Raw genomic sequence first — 21213 nt, forward strand, 5'->3', positions numbered from 1 at the left:
GATCAAAATCTCAGTCAAAGAGAACTTTTTTCTCATAGGCTTGTTCCTTTTAAGTGTCCTTTAATTCGCTGGAGCCATGTTTTATAACCAACTGCCCTCTCTTCTTCATTTCAGAATTATTGGACCGTCTCCGGGGCTCGGCAAGATGAACACAGGTAGGCTTCCCCACGCAAAGCAGTTCTTGAGTGCTGCTGCTCAGAAATGTTCCTTTCTAAGGCAGGAGTATGTGAAGGAAAAAATGGGGGCTTGGGAGTGCCCTGTACCCCTCAAAATAAACTGTGTGGCCCAGAATTTCTTTCATTAATCATAAGGATCAAACTAGACAATGGTGCTGAGCATGTATTTTGAAGAAGTGTTCTCTCAAATGGGAAAGATGTTGTTCTGTCACAGCATACTATTTTTCATACCAATACATTTTGCATTCATGATATTTTGTTTTGTGATCAGTCTTTGGAAGGTAAACCCAGGTTTAATCTGGATGTCTGACTGTGCTGGAAATCACATTTGTAGGAAGACAAACACATTATTGATTGATTGATTGATTGATTGATTGATTGATTGATTGATTGAATGATTTATTTATTTATTTATTTATTTATTTATTTATTTATTTATTTATTTATTTATTTATTTATTTATTTATTCAATTTATATGCCGCCCACACTACCCAGAGGTCTCTGGGCGGCTTACATTAGTCCCAGGAAAGACACACTCCCCTTAATACCTAGCCTTTCCTCTTTGGCTGATATCCTAGTGGTTCTTAGCTGCCCTCAGGACAGTCCATTCTGCGCCCACTTTCTCTTTGGGCATCATCTGTGCACGTGGGAACTTGCAAAACCCTTGTCCAGGCAGAAACTGGGGCAACCTCTAGCTTGTTCAAATGCACCCCAGAGATTGCCAGCCATCCTTCTGAGCCTGGTTTATGGAGGGAGCGAGAGTCTCTTGGCAGAGTATGGAAATTATTAGCTTAAAGTCCATAGTAGAAAAAAGGTTCAGGGACTTCCAGAGCAGAATTAGCTCCAAGGCTTCCCACAGTAGACCATCCATCTCTTATTGTTCTCATCAGGTGGCACTTACAGTCTCAGTCACTCACTCTGAGACAGTGGTAGGAGAAAGAGTAAAAAGTTCTATTTACTCACAGTTCTGAATACATAAAAAACAGCCTATTGTAGAAAAATAATGACTGGTTACAGAAACAGAGCTTAACTGAGTCATAACTGCATTCTAACTAACTCTTAACTGCCCACAGACTGAAAAAGAATGGGGGAAATATTGTTAAGGAGAAAGGCGTGGCTGTCCCCAGAAGGTGAGGCAGAGAGTAAAATAAAACTGTGATCAGTTTTAAAATAAAACAATTTTATTCTTTCTCCCGTTGGTCACTGCTGGAGTGTGACTGACAGCCACCCGAGTCCTCTCAGCCAAAACCTTTGAAAGGCAGCAGATGACGTTTGCGATCATTCCAGCAAACTCTGCCCCCGTGAGCAGAGCCGTTTCTTAGCTGTTTTTGGCCCCTGGGGCCACCAACACCCTCTCCCACCGACTCTGTTGTATGAATTTTGTAGGGATTCATACCTACAAAACACCGTCTCTGTTCTGTAGGTATGAATCCCTACAAAAGCAAGAGAAAAGCTCCCAAGCCTTCATCAGCCTGGGAAGCCGGGCTGTTTATTTTCCTGGCACTGACCGGTAGGATCACCTCTAGATTCCAGTGTCCTCTTCAATTTCGGTGCCCTGGGGTTGCCTGATTCTACATGTCACCCCACCTGTCCCTGCTCAATGGGGGTGCCGTGGTGATTTTTCCCCCTTTCAGCACACATAAACGCGTACAAAAATTTTGGATGGCTTTTGCTCCACAGAATCCCGTCGGGAGTTTTGGGTGATGCAACCGACAACTCCGAGAAGCTGATAGGAAAAAAGACCGCCGTCAGAGTAGACCGGGAACTAAGGGAAGGTAAGCATCTCTCAAAAGGCCTGGAGTCTCCCCAGGAGAGAAGGGGGAGTTTTCTGTAGGAATAGCACCAGGAGGAGGAGGAGAAATCACCTTAAGGTAACTTAAGACCCTCCATTCCGCATGAAATGTGCCTGGACTGAAGAGGCAGAGATGCCAGATGCATTTAGCTGGGATGTGGAAGAAGGATTGAAATCTGCGTGTGAGCTGCGAGGGGCGTGGCCTGGCAGAAGGGGATGACAGAGGATGAGATGGATGGACAGTGTCATCGAAGCGACCAACGTGAATTGGAGGCCGTGGAAGACAGGAGGGCCTGGCGTGCCCTGGTCCATGGGGTCACGAAGAGTTGGACACGACCTAACGACTAAACAACAAGAAAAGATTTTCCTTGGTTCAACTTAACACGTTATCCAACCTAAGGACTCCGAAAATTACATTTTCCAGTGACCGCTTCCAGAATCACTACAGTCACAGTCGACGTGGCTGTCCTGAGAGTTACTGTCCAATAAATAATGCAGGTTCTTCCTGTCTTGTAAAGGATGCTTTCCCTGCCATCCACGGCTAGTCCTACAACTCCCATCACTCCCAGTCTGTTTGCTGAGATGGTGGGAGTTGTAGTTGGAGAAAGAAAGTCCTGGGGGGGGGGGTTGTCGGGAGGTGGCTGTACACGGAATTTTATAGACTTTGTTCCTATACAGTCAAACCCTTCTCTGCAGGCCCAAACCGGTCACCTGGGAAGCCACAGACTAAAGGTTGTTCTCTGGCTTAGGGCAGGGAAAAAATGAATCCTCTTTAATTGAAATGTTCCATAGGGTCACTGTTTAGACAGATGCTTTTCTCCTTGATTCCTCCCCTGCCTTTTTTTAGGAAGAAAATCCTTTGCTGTTTTGTAAGCTTAGCAAAATTTCACACAGGATAAAGTTGTTGCACCTTCTTCACATCTGGTTTGGTTCGTGTTTGCTCCGTCCCAGGGCATGGGGCTCGCCGATCTCGAAGGCCCGGCTTTTCTCTCCCTCTCTCAAATTTATTTACGTTTTTTGAGGAGGGGGTTGTTATTCCTTGTCAGACTAAGCTGGGGAAAAGAAGCAGGCCCTTCTCCCCGTGCCAGAGGGGGGAAAAAAACAGGCTTTAAACCAGTTCAGTGGCAAAGAGGGAAATAATTATACCCCCACAAGGTTTCATAGGACACGTGGCTGGGTTGCTAGATTACATATTACAAAGAATCCATCCAATCTTCAAAAAAAAAATAAAATGGAATAAAATTTTAATAGGCCTCTACTGACCATGGATTCCAACAGTGGTCAGAAAAACATGGGGCTGGTTTCGTTCCGGAGGCAGGCCTGTTATTATCTACAGCAATTTGGAGGGTGCTTGGTTGTCCTGAAATCTGCCTTGGGTCTTCGCCAATCCTGCGAAGCAGCAAACAGCTTTTTCCAAAACCATCGCTGCTGCTTGAATAGTTTTACTATAACAGAAGGTTTCTCCTTTATGTTGAGATTGTTCGTTGTTGTTTAGTCGTTCAGTCGTGTCCGACTCTTCGTGACCCCATGGACCAGAGCAGGCCAGGCCTTCTTGTCTTCCACTGCCTCCCGGAGTTGGGTCAAATTCATGTTGGTCGCTTCGATGACCCTGTCCAACCATCTCGTCCTCTGTCTTTCCCCTTCTCCTCTTGCCTTCACACTTTCCTAACATCAGGGTCTTTTCCAGGGAGTCTTCTCTTCTCATGAGATGGCCAAAGTACGGGAGCCTCAGCTTCAGGATCTGCCCTTCCGGAGCACTCAGGGTTGATTTCCTTCAAAATGGATAGGTTTCTTCTCCTTGCAGTCCAAGGGACTCTCAAGAGTTGAGAATGTTAGAACTTGGTAAATCGTTTTATTGATCTACAGGTCCTAGCCTCCCAGGGGATTTGATGGTGGCTGTCACAAAGCTTAATTTTTCAAAACTCTGGAGATGCTGTACTGTGTCAGTAAGGACTTTTGCTTAGCTGGTAGCAATTTCCAGGATTTCGTAAGGCATTAGAAACAGCCCATCATTAGAAGATTGTTAAGGACAGGTTGTGTGTGTCACAGTGGAGTTCCTTTTGCCTCCCTAAAAATCTGAGTGTGCAAATTCACGTGCTTTGTGTGTGATTGGTCTACTGGACTTGAGTAGGGAACTTTGATTTCCCAAACATGAAAGACTGCCTGAATCATTTCTCTCCAACACTAGTGCATCTTTATCTCCCCTCCTTATAAACATGGCAAAAGATAGCAGAACCTCTCAGGGAGATCTGATCAATAAGATAAACTCCCTCACTCTCCAGCCTCCCCATTGCCAATTCTGAACAAATCTGAACGTGGGTTGGGTTGAAGAAACTCTCCTTGCTGGGAGAGTCGGGCACCTCAATCATGAAGGCGGGAGATCCAAATTCTACACCGTTAAATGGCCGGTGATGTTTTCGAGGAGATTCCATTTCAGGATTTACACGATGCTCTTTTCTCCCACTTTGGCATCCGGAGCCGGCTAGAGCCTTTTTGTCAATCCGTGGCGTCTGAGCCCTCGATTTCCTTGAAGCCCCCCGGAGGTTGGTGTGAAGCCACTCTCCAACAGCAAGCAGATTTAACACAACACAGTCAAAATTCCTTTTGTTTCAGCATTGCAAAAATTAACAAATCTAAACGAGAAAAATGCTGAATGCCCAAGAATCAGGGACGGCCGAGGTCCATAAAGACTGGCTAGAACCATTGCCCCTTTTTTGAAATACTACAACGCGAACTCCCCTGGGCAGGCTGAGGGGTTCAGATTTTGTGCCGACTGAAAGGGCGTTGAAGTGTTGGTGGTGCATATGGAGGTTCTGGATGGCCCGCATCCTGCCATGTGGCTCTGCCTGCAGCACGGGTCGGGCATCCCCAGCGGCCGCCGACTGCTGCCCATTGAAGAGTTTCTTTTCTGAGTTCAGGGTGTGCAGCTCGCACGCCATGATACAAAGCTGCTGGGAGAAGCTAAGCAGGGTCATGTTGTCCCTTTAGGCTTTGCAGAAGGGGAAGGTTAGAGGAGGAGGCAAGATTGGGGAGTTTGATTCCCCGCCGGGCCTCCTCGAAAGGGGTTGGACTTGATGATCCCCAGGGGGTCCCTTCCAGCTCTGCCGTTCTGAGTAGGTGTGACTGCTCATCCATGGGTCGGCACCAACAACCTGGGGTGCCTTTGAAAGGAGATGAGACCAAGGCATGAAAACGGAGGCCGCTGGTGGCCGCCAGCGGTGTTGGGCAGGTATTCATGGCAGTGATGGGGGAACCACTCGCGTCCTACTCATGGGCTTCCCGGAGAGGAGGGAGAGGCCCTTCCTCAAGGGCAGGAGCCTTACGGCAAAATGGTTAAGCTGCAGCACTGCAGCCAAAACTCCGCTCACAACCCGGGTTCAATCCCAGGTAGGTTGCTCATTCAGCTTTCCATCCTTCCGAGGTTGGTAGATTGAGTGCCCAACTCATTGGTGGCTGTTTTTGGACAAGCCAAGTGTGTAGCTGGCAGGACCAAATGGTCATCCACCCAGAGAGGGCTTTAAGCGCTAGAGAGCGATCCCTAACCAGCAGCAGACTTTGCTTCGCTTCTGGTATTAGACGCCCTTCTGTCCATGGTGAGCCTTTCCAGTTTGGTCCTGGAAGCTTGAAACCGTCTTGGGTTGACCCCATGGAGAGCCTTGGCAACCGGTCCGCATGGGCAAGAGGGAGCTGATTGGGCCACGAGCCAACTCAGCCTACGACCGCTCTCCCTGTGTGCGTCTTTGGTCTGATTCGGTTCCCTCTCTCTTTGCTTCTCTCTCTCTCTCTCTCGCTCTCACTGTCTCTGTCCTTGGTTTCCAGGAGGCCCCCTCCTCTTTAGCGAGGTGAAATTTGTCTACAACTCGGAGCAGCTGAATGGGACCCAGCGGGTGCTTCTGGACAACGTCATCTCTGAGGAAGAGTGCCGGGAGCTGCACCGGGTTGCTAATGTGAGCGTCGGCGACTCAGGATCACTGAGCGCACCCACAGGATTGGCAGGGGTTGATGGCGGGGGGAGTGGGCCCATGTTCCTGATGGGAACAAAACCAGGGGAGCCGTGGTTGACGTGTCAGGCGTTCCAGCGTTCACACTGTGGGGAGGTCTGTTTTAGGGTTGGCCTGCTCTCTTGGAGGCGGCTGGAGTTAATGGAGGAAACGGGTCTCGTTCGGGGGAACGGCTGTGGGCCTGGATTTCACCCTGAGGTGCCGTAGACTTTCTGGGGAGCTGCAATGTTAGAAAACTCGGACTTGCCTCTTACGAGGCTGTAATTCCCCAGCGCGACTCCAACGCTGTACCTGTCGTGTCTCAGCAGCCGATGGGCAGTCGGTTCTCTTCTCAACGCTGCAAAAGAGTTTTCGATGCTGGATTAAGTGGAGGAAATCAATGGACAGCCACATTGGATGCCTTTTCCTGTTTTGTAAGATAGTATTCTACTTTCTTGTGATATATTGGATCGCCAGAGACTAGGATCTGATCTCCATCCCAGAATGCAGGATACATCATAATACTAAAGCTCCATGAAGCCGGATTTCAGTTGAATATCAAGAAAATCTTCCTAACTGTTAGAGCAGTACGACAATGGAACCCATGACCTCAAGAGGAGGTGAGCGCTCCAACACTGGAGGCCTTCAAGAGGAAACTTAGACAACCACCTGGGAGATCTCCTTTGATCTACATTCCTGCATCGAAGAGAAGTTGGACTTGATGACCTTATAGGCCCCTTCCAACTTCACTATCCTATGATTCTATGATGACATTTAAGACTCTGAAGCACTGAATGGGTTGTCTGTGTCTTTCTTAAGAATCAGGCTCTTCTGCCTCCCACACACACACACACATTACCACCACCTCTGTGATCTTGGACCCAATGGCCTTATTGGCCCTCCTCCCAACTCCATTAGTCTATGATTCTGTGATGCCGTCCTCTGGTGTAGCTCCTGCTGCTTGATAGCTAGGATTTGGTGTTCACAATGCCCCAAAAGACACAGGGCTCGGTGTGTTGGCGCCAAACAGGTTCTAGAACTCAATACCTGACCTGTCTTCCTTCCGTTTCAGGGCATTTTGCTGGCTGGTGACGGATACCGGGGAAAGACGTCCCCCCACACCCCCAATGAGAAGTTTGAAGGGGCCACTGTCCTCAAAGCTCTTAAGGTAAGACGTTTGGTCTCGCCTTTCCTGGGACTTCCGTGTCCCCATTTTAACTTTTGGTTCATGCCAATTGCTGCACCGCTGGAGGAAAGCAAAGATCTGGCGGCACCCTCCCGCCACCTTGAATCCGATCGCTCCTCTCACCTGATTTTGGAAGCTAAGCAGGGTCAGGTCTGGTAAGCACTTGGAGGTGGGGGACACCGACACCCACACACACACCCGCCAGGGAATACAAGGGATCTCCCCGTAGAGGCAGACAGCATGGAGGACCATGGCTGCCATTCAGAGTTGGCAAACCAAGGCTCGTTGAGTCGTGGGTCTAACGTGGGAAAAGGCCACTTCTTGTGTGCCTCATGCCCAGACTGCATGGGGCTGAGCAGAACTGAGAACTTGAGAACAGCCATCCTGAGTCAGACCGAAGGCTTCAAGGATTCTGCTCCCCCCCCCACTTAGAAGACTCAATCCTCATCAGATTGTTTAGAAAGACAAGAAAGAGAGTAAGGGGTTTGAGAGTTGGAGGTCATCGTCCCCAGCTGAGCCACAGGCTCAGTAGCTGTCTTGGACCACTTCCTCTTTCTCAGCCTGGCCGACCACTGTGGGTACAGTGGTGCCTCGCATTGCGATGTTAATTCGTTCCAGCGAAATCGCTGTAGAATGAAAACATCGTAAAGCGAAATTTAAAAGCCCATAGAAATGTATTAAAACCTGCTTAAAACTCACTGTCCAGGGAACATCCTCCATAGGGCGGCCATTTTCGCTGCCTGTCCTGTGAGGAATCTGTCCCTAAACAAAGCAGGGAGCCATTTTATTTACCTGGCAGCCATTTTGAAACCTCCAATCAGCTGTTGGAAAATCGTCGTTTTGCAAAGAATCGGTTCCCGAAGCAGGGAACCGATCATCGCAAAGCGAAATTCCCCCATAGGAAACATTGTTTTACAATCACAAAAAGCGATCGCAAAAAGTTCATCATAATGCGATTTTGTCGTTAAACGAAGCGATCGTAATGCGAGGCACCACTGTACTTGTGAAAGTAAGGAGAAGCATGACATGGCTTTTGTCTTGAATTAGTTGGGATAAAAATTTAAATTTTAGAAATAGCAATTCATTCTTTTTACTTCTTTAAGTTCATTCTTTAAATGGTAGCATCCTGATACAGTAGGACCCTTGTATCTGCGGGGGCCGAGTTCCAATTCCCACACACACACACATGGATGATGGAAAGCCGGAATTAGAGCAAAGAGAATTTTAATAGGAATACTGTGGTCTCTTGCTCCTTCTAGTGGCCAGTTCTGGTAACTTCGTCTTTAGAAATATGTATTTCTAGGATTTTTTCTTTTAATATTTTCAGTGCCTGGATAAGTGAATCGGCAGAGACTGATCCCACGGATAAGGGATTCCTACTGTACTATCTCTTCCTTCTCAACAGTGCAGTTTGGGTAGTAATCTAAGTAGCTCTTACAACCTAGGAGTTTGCTTCTAGAAAATGCGTTGGTCTTCCCCGTTCAACACTCTGGGAGAAATACTTTTGCCTTCTCCTCATTTATCTTGCCTTCTTGAGAACAGCCATTTAGCAACACTTCTGTCCCACAGTGAGGATGATGGCATGACCCCTTGCCTACAAGCTAATGCATGAAGAGTCTCTCATGTGGAATAGGAGGTGACCCAAAAAGGCTGAAACCCCCTTTCTTGTCTGGGGCAGGCCAGCTCTCGCCCTGACCCAGTCTCTTGTTGGTTGGATGGGAAATGATCAGAAATCGTTCAAAGGTGCTGATTTGGTTGGCTTCCAGTTCGGCTACGAGGGACGTGTCCCGCTGAAGAGCGCCCGCCTCTTCTACGACGTCAGTGAGAAAGCCCGCAAGATCGTGCAGTCCTACTTCATGCTCAATTCCACCCTCTATTTCTCCTACACGCACCTGGTGTGCCGGACTGCCCTCTCAGGTAAGGCTGACATGAGGCGACAGTCCCGGGTAGGAGCGCCCCTTCGCCCCCTCCTCGTGGCGTTAGAATGAGGCCAGACGTCTCTCGCCTGGCTTGGCCTTTGCGTCACTCCCACCAACAATGCCATTTCCCCCTCTTCTTCCTCGGCTTTCTGTGCAGAGATGGCCACACAACATGTCTCTGACACGATGGATGGGCGCCGGTGTTAAGGTTGTGTAGTTCCCTGCATGACTGCCAACCTGAGTGGGGTTTTTAACTGGATGGTTGTGCCTTTACTGCGTTGAATGGGGTTTTGGGGTTGCTTTGGTTTATTGCTTTTTAAGTGTGGCTTTTCTTTGATTCTTTTAAATGTTGGTTTACATTGTTTTTAGCCTTTAAATATTGTTTTTTAATGATGTAAGTCAGCTTGGGTCCTTCTCAAGGGGAAAGACGGGGTAAAAAGGTATTCAATGGGATGGATGGATGGATGGATGGATGGATGGATGGATGGATGGATGGATGGATGGATGGATGGATGGATGGGTGGATGGATGGATGGGTGGATGGATGGATGGATGGATGGATGGATGGATGGATGGATGGATGGATGGATGGATGGATGGATGGATTGACGAGAGAGAGATGGATGGATTGACGAGAGAGAGATGGATGGATTGATTGATTGATTGATTGATTGATTGATTGATTGATTGATTGATTGATTGATTGATTGATTGATTGATTGATTGACAAGAGAGAGATGGATGGACGGACGGACGGACGGACGGACGGACGGACGGACGGATGGATGGATGGCTTGAGAAGAGAGAGAGATGGATGGATGGATTGACTGAGATAGAGAGAATAAAGGATGGATGGACTGAGAGATTGGATGGATGGATGGAAGGATGGAAGGATTCTATCTGAAAGAAAACTAGCATACCTCCCCTTTCACCACTGCATGGAGCTTCAGCCAGGGCCCTGAAGTTTAGACATAAAATGCACTGCTGGAAAGGTGTAAAGCCACCTCTGGGTATTTTCTGCTGGAAGGCTGTGTGCGAATCCACTCCTCCCCCTGAGTGTGTTTACAACCTCTGGCCATTCCTCCCTGGGCAAAGAGGGAACCAGTAAGGCCCCAGGGCCTCTTCCTCATTCCTTCCCAACCCGATGGCAGTCTCAGGTGACTGAAGCTTAACCCATAAGGCAGCAAAGCCCCAAATGCAAAGCTCCCCACTACGGATGTGCTAAAACACATCATTTCGCTGCTAGAATGGCACCACCATCTGCCAATAAACAAATGCGTTAAGGGTCCCCTTAGGGAACGAGAGGCTGAAAGCCCCCTTTCTTGTCCTGTGCAGGCCAACAGGAGCGAAGGAATGACCTCAGCCACCCCATCCATGCTGACAATTGCCTCCTGGACCCCGAAGCCAATGAATGTTGGAAAGAGCCCCCAGCATACACCTTCCGAGATTACAGGTAGGTCTCGCACCCTGGAGGACGCGGAGACCTTGCCCAGTTTCTGCCTTTGTGCAAAGTCCTTAGGTCCAGAAGCATAGGGACATTGCGTCGTCTCAGCTGCGGAACGCACCTCACACCTCTGCAAGGACCCTGCTTGTCTCAACTCTGGCTAGGCACAGAGCTTGCAAAAACTAGAATTTTTTTGGATGGCCAAACCTTGAGCTGAACAAACTCTGAACAAGTCTGGAAAAAATGTGAACGCCTAGAGTTTTCTACAGACATTTCCCTGAAGTGTCCTTTCCTGCAACAAACAGATGCTGTCCGTTGCATGTCATGTGACCCTAACCTAGATGAAGCTACAAGACACAAAGGAGCTGAAAGGCTGCAGGCATAACTATCCCTTTGGAAGAGTGATGTTGTCACGAGCAGGGGGTGATTTCCAGTAAATAAAAACTTCCTCCTTCTGTCCCATCATTTCCAGGGCTTCCACACAATGAAAGGGATTACATGGGAGTCAGAAAAGCCACCGGGCAGAAGTAGGAAGTTTGTTAATTACTGGAAGTCACTGCTCCTACTGATGTTGTTGCCTTTCCACAGACAGAGTTACAGCAACAGGATTTCAGCCAGCGGGACTTTCTCCAGAGTAGGTCTATCTCTGTGTGTCAGCCCCTGAAACTAACCTTCATGCAGTATCCCTCCTTCTTTTCTTCCTAGTGCCCTCCTCTACATGAACAGCGATTTTGATGGTGGCGAATTCATTTTCACTGAGATGGATGCCAAGACAGTTACGGTAAGCTAACCTCCTTAAGGAAGGAAGGAAGGAAGGAAGGTCATGATGGATAAAAGGAAGGAAGGAAGGAAGGAAGGAAGGAAGGAAGGAAGGAAGGAAGGAAGGAAGGAAGGAAGGAAGGAAGGAAGGAAGGAAGGAAGGAAGGAAGGAAGGAAGGAAGGAAGGAAGGAGGGAGGGAGGGAGGGAGGAAGGAAGGAAGGAAGGAAGAAAGAAAGAAAGGAAGAAAGGAAGAAAGAAAGAGGAAGGAAGGAAGGAAGGAAGGGAGGGAGGGAGGGAGAGAGGAAGGAAGGAAGGAAGGTCATGATGGATAAAAGGAAGGAAGGAAGGAAGGAAGGAAGGAAGGAAGGAAGGAAGGAAGGAAGGAAGGAAGGAAGGAGGGAGGGAGGGAGGGAGAGAGGGAGGAAGGAAGGAAGGAAGGAAGGAAGGAAGGAAGGAAGGAGGGAGGGAGGGAGTGAGAGAGGAAGGAAGGAAGGAAGGAAGGAAGGAAGGAAGGAAGGAAGGAAGGAGGGAGGGAGGGAGGGAGGAAAGGAAGGAAGGTCATGATGGATGGATGGAAGGAAGGAAGGAAGGAAGGAAGGAAGGAAGGACAGATAGGGAGAAGGAAGGAAGGAAAGAGCTGATGATGAACAGAAGGAAGGAAGGAAGGAAGGAAGGAAGGAAGGAAGGAAGGAAGGAAGGAAGGAAGTGATGCTGGACAAAAGGAACGAAGGAAGGAAGGAGCTCATGATGGATAGAAGGAACAAAGGAAGGAAACTGGGTTGACTATAGTGAGGTGGGTTTTGTATTTGAAATTTATTTATTTTATTTATTTATTTAGTTGCACACCCGGTGTTTGGCAGCCTTTCACATCACTGTGAAGATGCTGAGACTGTTGGTGGGATCAACCACAATTTGGGACCTTACATTTTAAAAGGAATTCATCATGTTATCCATTACTTCTCAGCAGCAGCCAAAGAGTTGTTGTTCACAGGAATGCACTGGCCGAGATCCAGGAGAGAGTCACAACTAAAGTAGCGCCCTTGAGTCAGTGGACCTTCCAGAGAAGTGGAGTCACCAAATCCCCACTGATTCAGTGGGCCTGCTCTGGTTACGACTCATTGCTGGACTTCAGCCAGTGTTGTGCCTCATTAAACCCTTGGCTGATATCCAGTCGTATGTCAGAACTAGAGTAGAACTATCAAATCACTAGAGATTTGGTGAGTCAACTCTGACATAAGTCCCGTCGGTTCTATGGACCTGCTCTAGTTGCAACATAGGACTGGATTTCAGCCATCGTGGATTGGGTTCCACTCGCCCATTTAACCCACCGGCCTGGGAGGTTGTGAGTCGGGCTAATTGAGTATAAAATCCAGAGGTGTGATAAGGCAGCCTGCTTTATACAGAAAGCCTGAGATCACAAAATAAAACGTCACAACAAGATCTCCATAAAATTACACGGCCTCACCCTTAGCCTGTTGAATCAATGGGGATTTGTTGAGTCAAACCCTCTGCAAATTCTGCTGATTCAATAGGTCTACTCTAGTGGATGCTTACTAGAGGATTTGGGCCACTGAACAGTCACTACCAACTGAGCAGGAAAACGTAGAGAAATACTCTCTGGTTTCCTCTGGTTTCCAATTCTAATATTGTATCTCAGGAATATTTCTAAACAGAAGAGGGAGGGAGGGAGGGAAGGGAATCCTTGTCTACCCTTAAAAGTTGTGGTCAAAATCTTGTCTCTTAACACAATAAATTGCACTAAAGTAGGCCCATTGAATCAAAGAGGAATTAGTGAGCCAGGTTCCACTGATTCAAATGGAACTACTCTAATAATAATCTTTGAACTGCAGAGCTGGAAGGGACTCTGTGAGATCATCCAGTCCAATCCCTCCCAAGGAGGCCCCGTGGGGGAATCGAACCCCCAACCTCCAGCTCTGCAGCCAGAGACCTCAACCCCCCTGAGCTATCCAGCAGTTCTCGTTGTCACTGTGCTGAAGAAAGCGGTAGTTAGAGTAGGCCCTTTTGACTCAATGGAGCGTACAGAAGAGCTGACTGAAGGAATTCCCATTGATTCAGTGGGCCTACTCTTGTGCAATTTTCTATGATAAGCAATAGTGTTGTCCAATGTGTTATTCATTATTTCTGTATTTTTCAACCCAGTAGCCTTGTTGGTTAGTCCTCATTACACCAAAAAAAGAGAGTAACTTCGCAGTTCATGGTTACATTACTCCTCGCCCGAAAGTAGTTGCAGGAACAACTTCATTTGTAACTAGGTACTTTGAGGTTTGTGGAACAGGGAAGGTTGCCGTTCCTGGGTCTGGGTTTTTTGGTAGCCACTTCGGAAACTTGTCCATCAGAACATCCCACCCACTCACCCTGTTTCCCAAGAGGGCAGGGATCCAGTTTTCTAAACCACGTAAAGAGGAGAAATGCACGGGCTTTGAGAAAACCCTCCAAGTCTGAAATGAGCAAGGAGAGGTTCAATCCTGCCGTTATAGCTGTTCACGAGTAACGGTGCAGAGGAGCCCAGCAGGGCTGGCGCTGCAGAAGGCCACCCTGTTCTCTCTTGGGAAATTCGTCCCATCCATTTCAAGAGGTTGCCAGGGTTCAGGGATCCAGCTGGCCAAATGATTCAAGCAGAGAACTCCCCCAAAGACTCTTGAAGCCAAAGAGAGACTCCATGAAAAAATATATATATAACTTAATGGAGATTAAAGAAGAGTTCTCCAGCCTTCTCCTTCCCCCTGCTGGCCGGATCTAGAAATAACAACCGAACTTACCAAGACGTGGAAAAATCTTGTGTAGTGCCTTAAAAATACTTTCTTTAAAACATGTAAACGTCTTTAAGGTGCCATGTAATTTTTTCTCTTTTTTCCCCCTTTCTTTTCTTTCTTTGGATTTGGCCTGATATGCTTGCACAGACTAACAAGGCTACCTCTTCTAAAACAACAGCTTTCTAGAGGGTGATTTATTTGCAATGTATGGGATGATTCTTTGCTGTCAGTCCTTGGAAGAAAAAAATGTAAGTGGAAGAAGTAGAAAGTCAGAGACAGACAGGAGGAATACACAGGGTTTAGCTCCAGGTACTGTAGGAGTCAATCTTCAGAGTGTTTCTGGCAACGGAAACAGCAGTAAATACTCAGATCTTAAAACCTGATGCTATTGTTTATTTTTTTAAAATGTGAGAATGTTCAACAGGTGAGAATCGGGGCCGTGAGAGGCTTGCCTCCGTGCCTGGACTTCCCCAAGATGCATCGGGCAGCCGGATGCTCAAGTCTGGTGGGACTCTTTCTTCCTCCATTATCCCTGTGCTGTTGTTTTCTCATCAGGCCTCCATAACACCGAAATGTGGGCGCATGATCAGCTTCTCTTCCGGCGGGGAAAACCCTCACGGCGTGAAGGCAGTGACCCGGGGCCAAAGGTGTGCGGTTGCCTTGTGGTTTACTCTCAACCCACTCTACCGGGAGCTGGTGAGTTGGAGCGTGATGGGGAGAATGCAAGCCGAGGGCATGTGGGGGAAGAGAGGTCCCCAAAGCTCGGAGGGTCCCCTCCTCTGGGTGTGCATTTCCTCTCTGGTCAGGAAAAGGCGAGTCAGCCGACAGGTTGAAATCTGGAGACCCTGCAGGCTTATTTCCGCTGGCACCTGGAGGCAGGCGGAGGGCCATCCACACCTTTTGGCTTCAGGGATTTTCTATCCACGAAGAAGGGTGGCAGAAGATGTGGGAGGGCTGCAGACTGATGTCGACCATGCCGAGACTCTCCAAAAATATCTCCCAAAGGGGCACGGTAAAAGTGCCCTCTGGATACACCCAAAAAATGATCAAGAGACAAACGGCAAAGAACGGTTCACAAACTGGTATTCTTGACTTCAAGCCAAGGCTGTGGCTAAGGGAACAAAAGGAGCCTTGTAGCAGAGGGGTTGAAGCGCAGCATGGCCGTGAAGACTCAGCTCGCGACTGGAGTTCAATCTCAGGCTCAAATAGCCCACTTGAGGTTCACTCAGCCTTCTATCCTTCCTAGGTTGCTCAAGAGAGTACCCGGCTCATTGGAGGCGAGGCGGTGTGTAGCGTGCATGATTAAATTGCAAAACCCCCAGAGAGTGATTTAATAATAATAATTTATTGTCATTGTAAGTATATACACATACAACGAAATTAAGTGCGGTGAGGTGGTAATACAGCCAGCGTACTTTGCTTTTTAGCACAAATGGTATTGCAGTGGTGCTGACACACACACACACACACACACACACACACACACACACGGGACCAGCTCCTACATACAGCCTGTCTTCCTCCCTCCCTCCCTGTTCATGTTTAGAAGGTGACTTAAAATGCTGCTTTTCAGGGAGGCCTTCCACGCTGACCCTGCTTGACTTTTCGGCCTCTAGTCCTGCCGTCTCGTTGAGAACTCACTCTTGGTGTCGTTTGCTTTATCGTAACATTTTTCATTTTTTATTGTTTATTTGTAGCTTGTTAGCTATGTTTTATTCATTGTTGTAGACCGCCCAGAAGAGTGCGTCACACTGAGAGGGTGGTAAAGAAATCAAAGAAATCAAGAATTTTTGGAGGCAAAGGAACTCAAGTTCAGAAGTCACCGTAGGCGTTAGCTGTTGCCGGCTGAATTGTGTGCAGCCCCAGAGTATGTTGTTCATTTGGTGGGGGATCTTGTCAAAGTCTTTCTCAGCGTCCGCTTCTCGGTCCTGCTGACGGAGGTCCTGCTGATGTCCCACGGTCACGTCCCTGAAGGACGGCACGCGTTTTGGACAGCTTTTACCAGATCAAGCACCCTCCACACGCAACTCCAATATCCCGGCAGTGTTGCTGAAACTAAAGCACGACTCTGGCCTCTGGCGGCCTATTTGGGGAATTCACAGAGCACGTGTTCCCTCAAAGCATCGCGTTGAAGTCTGTGGCGGGAAAGTACGGAAGTAGTTGCAGGAACAACTTCATTTGTAACTAGGTACTTTGAACCTCTTGAGGTTTGTGGGCCCAGATTCTTTGGTAGCCACTTCGGAAACTTGACCATCAGAACATCCCACCAACTCACCCTGTTTCTCAAGAGGACAGGGACCCAGTTTTCTAAACCACGTAAAGAGGAGAAATGCACGGGCTTTGAGAAAACCCTCCAAGTCTGAAATGAGCAAGGAGAGGTTCAATCCTGCCATTATAGTTGTTCACGAGTAATGGTGGAGAGGAGCCCAGCAGGGCTGGTGCTGCAGAAGGCCACCCTGTTCTCTCTTAGGAAATTTGTCCCATCCATTTCGAGACGTTGCCAGAATAGAGGGATCCAGCTGGCTAAATGATTCAAGCTGAGAAACCCCCCAAAGACTCTTGAAGCCAAAGAGAGACTCTATGAAAAAAATATATATAACTTAATGGAGCTTAAAGAAGAGTTCTCCAGCCTTCTCCTTCCCCCTGCTGGCTGGATCTAGAAAGGTAGCTGGAAAGGGGAACGGCTCCAGTGGATGAAAAACAGGAAAGCGGTTGAATCACACCGAGGTCTTTATGGAAATGTCTTGAGTCCTATGCATCATCGGTGCAGCAGAAAGGGAGTAAAGGCTATTTGACGGAGAGAATTTAAGCCCCTTTCATCCTCTTGATTTCAACAACAAAGTCACATATCCCAATATTTTAGCTTCTCTGTTTTAGCATGGTGCCTAATACAATACAGAAGGCCTGCCCAACCATCTAAAACTTACTGGCAGAGATGGGTGCAAACCAGGAAACGGGGGTGGTTCATGATGGTTCGTGGCTACCCACAAATCATAAACCATCGTGATTCCCCCGCCCCAAAAAATGAACCAGTTCACAGTTTGTTTTTTAGGTGCCTGCCTGCCCCCTTCCCAGGACCCCGCTATCGGCTGGGCAGCGGGCGCATGCGCAGAGGCTTTGAGCCGGCTCCTAGAAGGGAAGCCAGCCTGCTGTCTCTGATGATGGCAGATGATGATGATGATGATCACCGCAGCAGGACGAGGAAGTAAGGTGATGGAGAGGGCAGTGGAAAAGGAGCAGACGGGTTTCAGTTTTGTCAAAACAAAGCACGGGGGGGGGGAGGGTTCAACGCTTTGTTTTTGCTTCAGCAAAATAGGATCCCCCGAACCAGTTCGCAAACCGAACCACAAGCCAGCCAGATTCGTTGGGTTTTCTGGTTCGTGTCCATCTCTACGTGCCAGGTAGGAAGAACAGCCACCCATCCCGTCATGCTTCCGTCTCCCTCCTTCTGCTCCTATTAAATAAAGGCAAGTTTCAAATAAGGTAGCTAGCTGTGCACAGCCGACTGGACCCAGCCACTTAAAACAGAGACGTCAACTGAACCATGAAGGTGTAATGGAGTCTCGAAGGCCCACCACCACCATCCCTCTCACCTATCACGTTTTTTCTCCTCTTTTCCCCCCACCAGGAGCGAATCCAGGCAGATGAAGTCATTGCGGCCTTAGACCAAGAACGCTTTGGGTCCACCGAACTCGGCATCAACCCCAAGGATGAGCTATGAACCTGGCCAAGGACACCCGATTAAAATATTTATTTAATATTTGTTTTTTTTAAAAAATCTTATCAAAACCCTTTATTTTTGTACAAAGCTTTGGTATAAATTAACAGGGGCGGGTTTGACATGGAATGGTTCCAAAGCACCCCCCACGCTCCACTTCCTGCCTTGGGCATTAGCGGACGTTGCTCCCCCTCCCCGCATCATGGATGCAAATCATGCGTCTTCTGGGCATCTCGAGTGTCTCCCCAAACACTTTTCTGGATTCCTGCTCTAAACCAGTGGTTCTTAACCTTTGTTACTCGGATGCTTTTGAACTGCAACTCCTAGAAACCCCAGTCAGGACAGCTGGTGGTGAAGGCTTCTGGGAGTTGCAGTCCAAAACTCCTGAGTAACCCAAGGTTAAGAACCAGTGCTCTAAACTACGGTCCGGACCCCGTTTCTACCAGCCAGTCTCCTCCCTCCTTTGGCCAAATGGTACCAGCGTGAACCTGGATCTTTTCTCTCGGCCTGCTTTGCCTCTAGTCCGAGGTTTCGCCTGTCTCCTCGGATGCAAGTCCTTTCTTTCCCACATGCCCAAGAATGTGCCAGGCCTGAGTCCCCTGGTATTAAAAATAACTCAGCCCCTTTGTGCTGGACCTTGGGCCATGTGCTAGAGAAACCTCATTTGGCTTTTTGGTGCAAATGAATCTCTTTTAAATCATTTGTATTGGGGGTTGCGGTGAGAGTCCCCTTTTCTAAACCGTAAATCATCCTGCTCTGGATTTCTTCATCCTTGGTGGGAAAGGAAAATTGGATCAGGCTGGGTTAGCCAAAGTCAAAGGTTCCTCTAACCCCTGCTACTTCTGTCAATAGCCAACCCTTTGATCCCAAGAGTGGCAGCCCAAGTCAGAGGAGAACCCTCCACTTTTCCTGAAGAAGCGTCACCACCCCTCCAATCGCCATCTGAACAACGATCAAGGGCAGGTGATGGGAAGAGCATCCAAATCTTGTAGTTGCTATTTTTTCTGGAGACCATAGCATCCAAAACCAGTCAACCAGCATGTCTGGCGACTGAACAGCCATACATTTCTGGACTCCTGTTCCAAAAATTTAATTTTTCAACTGGGGTAAAAAAAACAACAACAACCTCCACAGCCTGGAACTTTGAAGATCTGCTTGTAGATCTGAACAATCCTGAGTCAGAGAAACAGGGGTCTGGCCTGGGTTAAGAACATTCCTGTAAATGGATGGAAATTCTTCCTCTGTCTGCTCTTGGCCCTCCACCCTATGGCATGTAAGTGTGCTGCTTTCTGGTGGTTCTAGTTGTTCTTTAGGCAGGTCCCCACTCTTAAGGATCTGTCAGACCAATTTGCAAAACGGCTCATCTCCAGGGCTGGCTTCCATAGTGTGTTGAGCGAGGAAGCGCTCCTCCTGAACGCGATGCCAGAACCTTGATTGGAGGAGCCCCAAATAAGCCAGCCTTGACACTCCAGGGAGTTTTACAATGGAAAAAAGAATTGGGGGAACCCCAAAGGAAATAGAAAGGAGCTCCAGTCTTTGAGATGGGAATAGTTTTATCACCTGTTTCCCAGGGAAAGAAGGAGAGATGAGTAAAGAATGAATGAGAAATCCCCAAAGTTTGAGGACCTATGATTCTGTGACACAGGAGAAAGAGAGGCTCTACTTCTGTCGGCGGTGGAGGCTTTGTCTGCCAGCAGAATTCCAGAGACAGAATTGGGTTGGATGCATCTGGCTGTTTGGTCCTCTGTTTCTTCTGGCTCAGGGTGCAACTACACTGCCCAAATAATCTGAGAGTTGTCTCATGATATTTCGGTATTGATTCATGCCACATGTTCTTTGTATCACTGTCGCTGTTCTCCCGGGGCAGCCTCAATTTGAACCATGTTGTTTCGGGTCAGGAAACTACACCACTATTTAATTTGGCTTCAATAGACCTAAACTGGCACTTTGATACTCCATCTGTGTCCTGAATTCTATCTTGGTCCATAACCTTGTCCAGCGCTTATTTTTCCCTCTCTTTTTTAATTCTAAGCGGCATAGCGCTGTGTGAGTCATAGACAGAGAGGCTCCAGCCCCTAGGTGATACAACATTAAAGTCAAGTTGTTAGTTTAAAAACTGTTTTAAAAGGGATACAGTTCAGAGAGCAGGAATAATTGCTGGTTTCTTGATGGAACAGCATCCTGCACGACCTCAAACACATGACCAAGATGTCACCGCAGGGAGTGGTCCCACCTCCAGAATACAATGACAGAACCGTTCACACAACCAAAAAAGGGGTCAAAAAGCAGCAATGTAGAGTGATTTAAAATTATTGAACACCAACCGGTGTTTTAAAAGACACAATCCCTTGAAGAAAAGTGTGAGTTTTCCCCGCGCTTACAATCATGTCATGTAATCAGGAAATTTGAATTGATTCGCATCATACTAAACCTGAAGTGAGTGGAGGAGTATATTTCAATGCAGTTGCACTCTGAGTTGCTTTCGACCACAAGATTGTGCTCTGGGTAGTTTTTGTGTGTATGTGTGTTTTGTTTTTGCTTTTTAAACCACAACTGATCTGTAATCAAGCCTGGACCACACATTGGCGCTACTTTCATGGGTCTCAAGAATAAGCGGCATCCAAGAATATGCAGGGAGGGGGCTCCTAGATCATGCCTGCCCTGCCGGGTTGGTTTGGGGGGGGTGCGAAGTGAACCACAGAGCTGTGTCTGAACCCAGGGAAAATAAATTAAACTCAGAAAAAAAAAGATCTGTGTGTGTTCGGTCTCCTTTTTTATTTTGATTTTCAGGAAAGCAACGAGAAGGAACTAAAACCGGAAACCGGAGTCTTTTTCAGTCACTGCAACCCTCCCTATGTTTCCATCTGGAGAAGAAGAAGAAGAAGCATTATTTCTTGCCCGATGATCCTTCTGGTTGGTCTGCTTTTGTCACCATGTCAATGGCATCTGAAAGGAAAGCTTCCTGTTTTCCTGCAATCCAAACGTCTTGCCAGTTCTTGTACTTCAGAAGGATCAGCTCCAAAGTCCCCCTTCTTTCACCAAGCCTTGTGCAGGAGAATAGCCAGCAGCTGGGGGGGGGGATGCGATGCTTACTGGCTCACCTTTGTGGTATCTTCTCACGAGGTTCATGCCGCATGGTGTCTTAGCATTTTTCACTCCCTCAGCCAAGTTGCATCTTTGGTTCAATTCCTGACCCGCCTGAACCACATTGATAGCGAACTGCAAAGAAGCATCCGCAGCGCTGCTGGGAGGTCTAGTCACCTGTGAACATTATTTTTCACTGGCCTTTTGCTGATGCACAGGAGTTGTGCATGCATAGAAAAAAAAAACAAGACATCTCGTTTGGGAGAGCACTTGAGCATTGTTTTGGGAAGTGTGCTCAATGCGCACTTATGGTGATATCTGCATCCATAGGAATCAGAGCTAAGGAGATGCCATCTGAGTTGAAAGTTGAGACAAACAG

At 47.8% G+C, this 21213-nt stretch overlaps 1 protein-coding gene across 2 annotated transcripts in view; it reads left to right on the plus strand.

The window, feature by feature from the left end:
• The window catches only part of P3H2 (prolyl 3-hydroxylase 2), a 108929-nt gene extending 88431 nt beyond the window's left edge, over positions 1-20498 (plus strand). The window contains exons 7-15 of one of the 2 annotated variants that reach the window (XM_020806564.3): positions 115-155; positions 1858-1952; positions 5789-5916; positions 7022-7117; positions 8902-9052; positions 10390-10507; positions 11204-11279; positions 14588-14728; positions 17661-20498. In XM_020806564.3, the coding sequence (XP_020662223.3) occupies positions 115-155; positions 1858-1952; positions 5789-5916; positions 7022-7117; positions 8902-9052; positions 10390-10507; positions 11204-11279; positions 14588-14728; positions 17661-17753 (939 nt within the window). In that variant the 3' untranslated portion in view covers positions 17754-20498. Of the gene's footprint in view, positions 1-114; positions 156-1857; positions 1953-5788; positions 5917-7021; positions 7118-8901; positions 9053-10389; positions 10508-11203; positions 11319-11836; positions 12578-14587; positions 14729-17660 lie in introns of those variants that run through there. The other variant, XM_078389702.1, reaches the window with a different exon arrangement.
• The last annotated feature ends 715 nt before the right edge of the window (positions 20499-21213 follow it).

Source organism: Pogona vitticeps, chromosome 3, assembly GCF_051106095.1.
Source record: "Pogona vitticeps strain Pit_001003342236 chromosome 3, PviZW2.1, whole genome shotgun sequence".
Taxonomy (NCBI): Eukaryota; Metazoa; Chordata; class Lepidosauria; order Squamata; family Agamidae; genus Pogona; species Pogona vitticeps.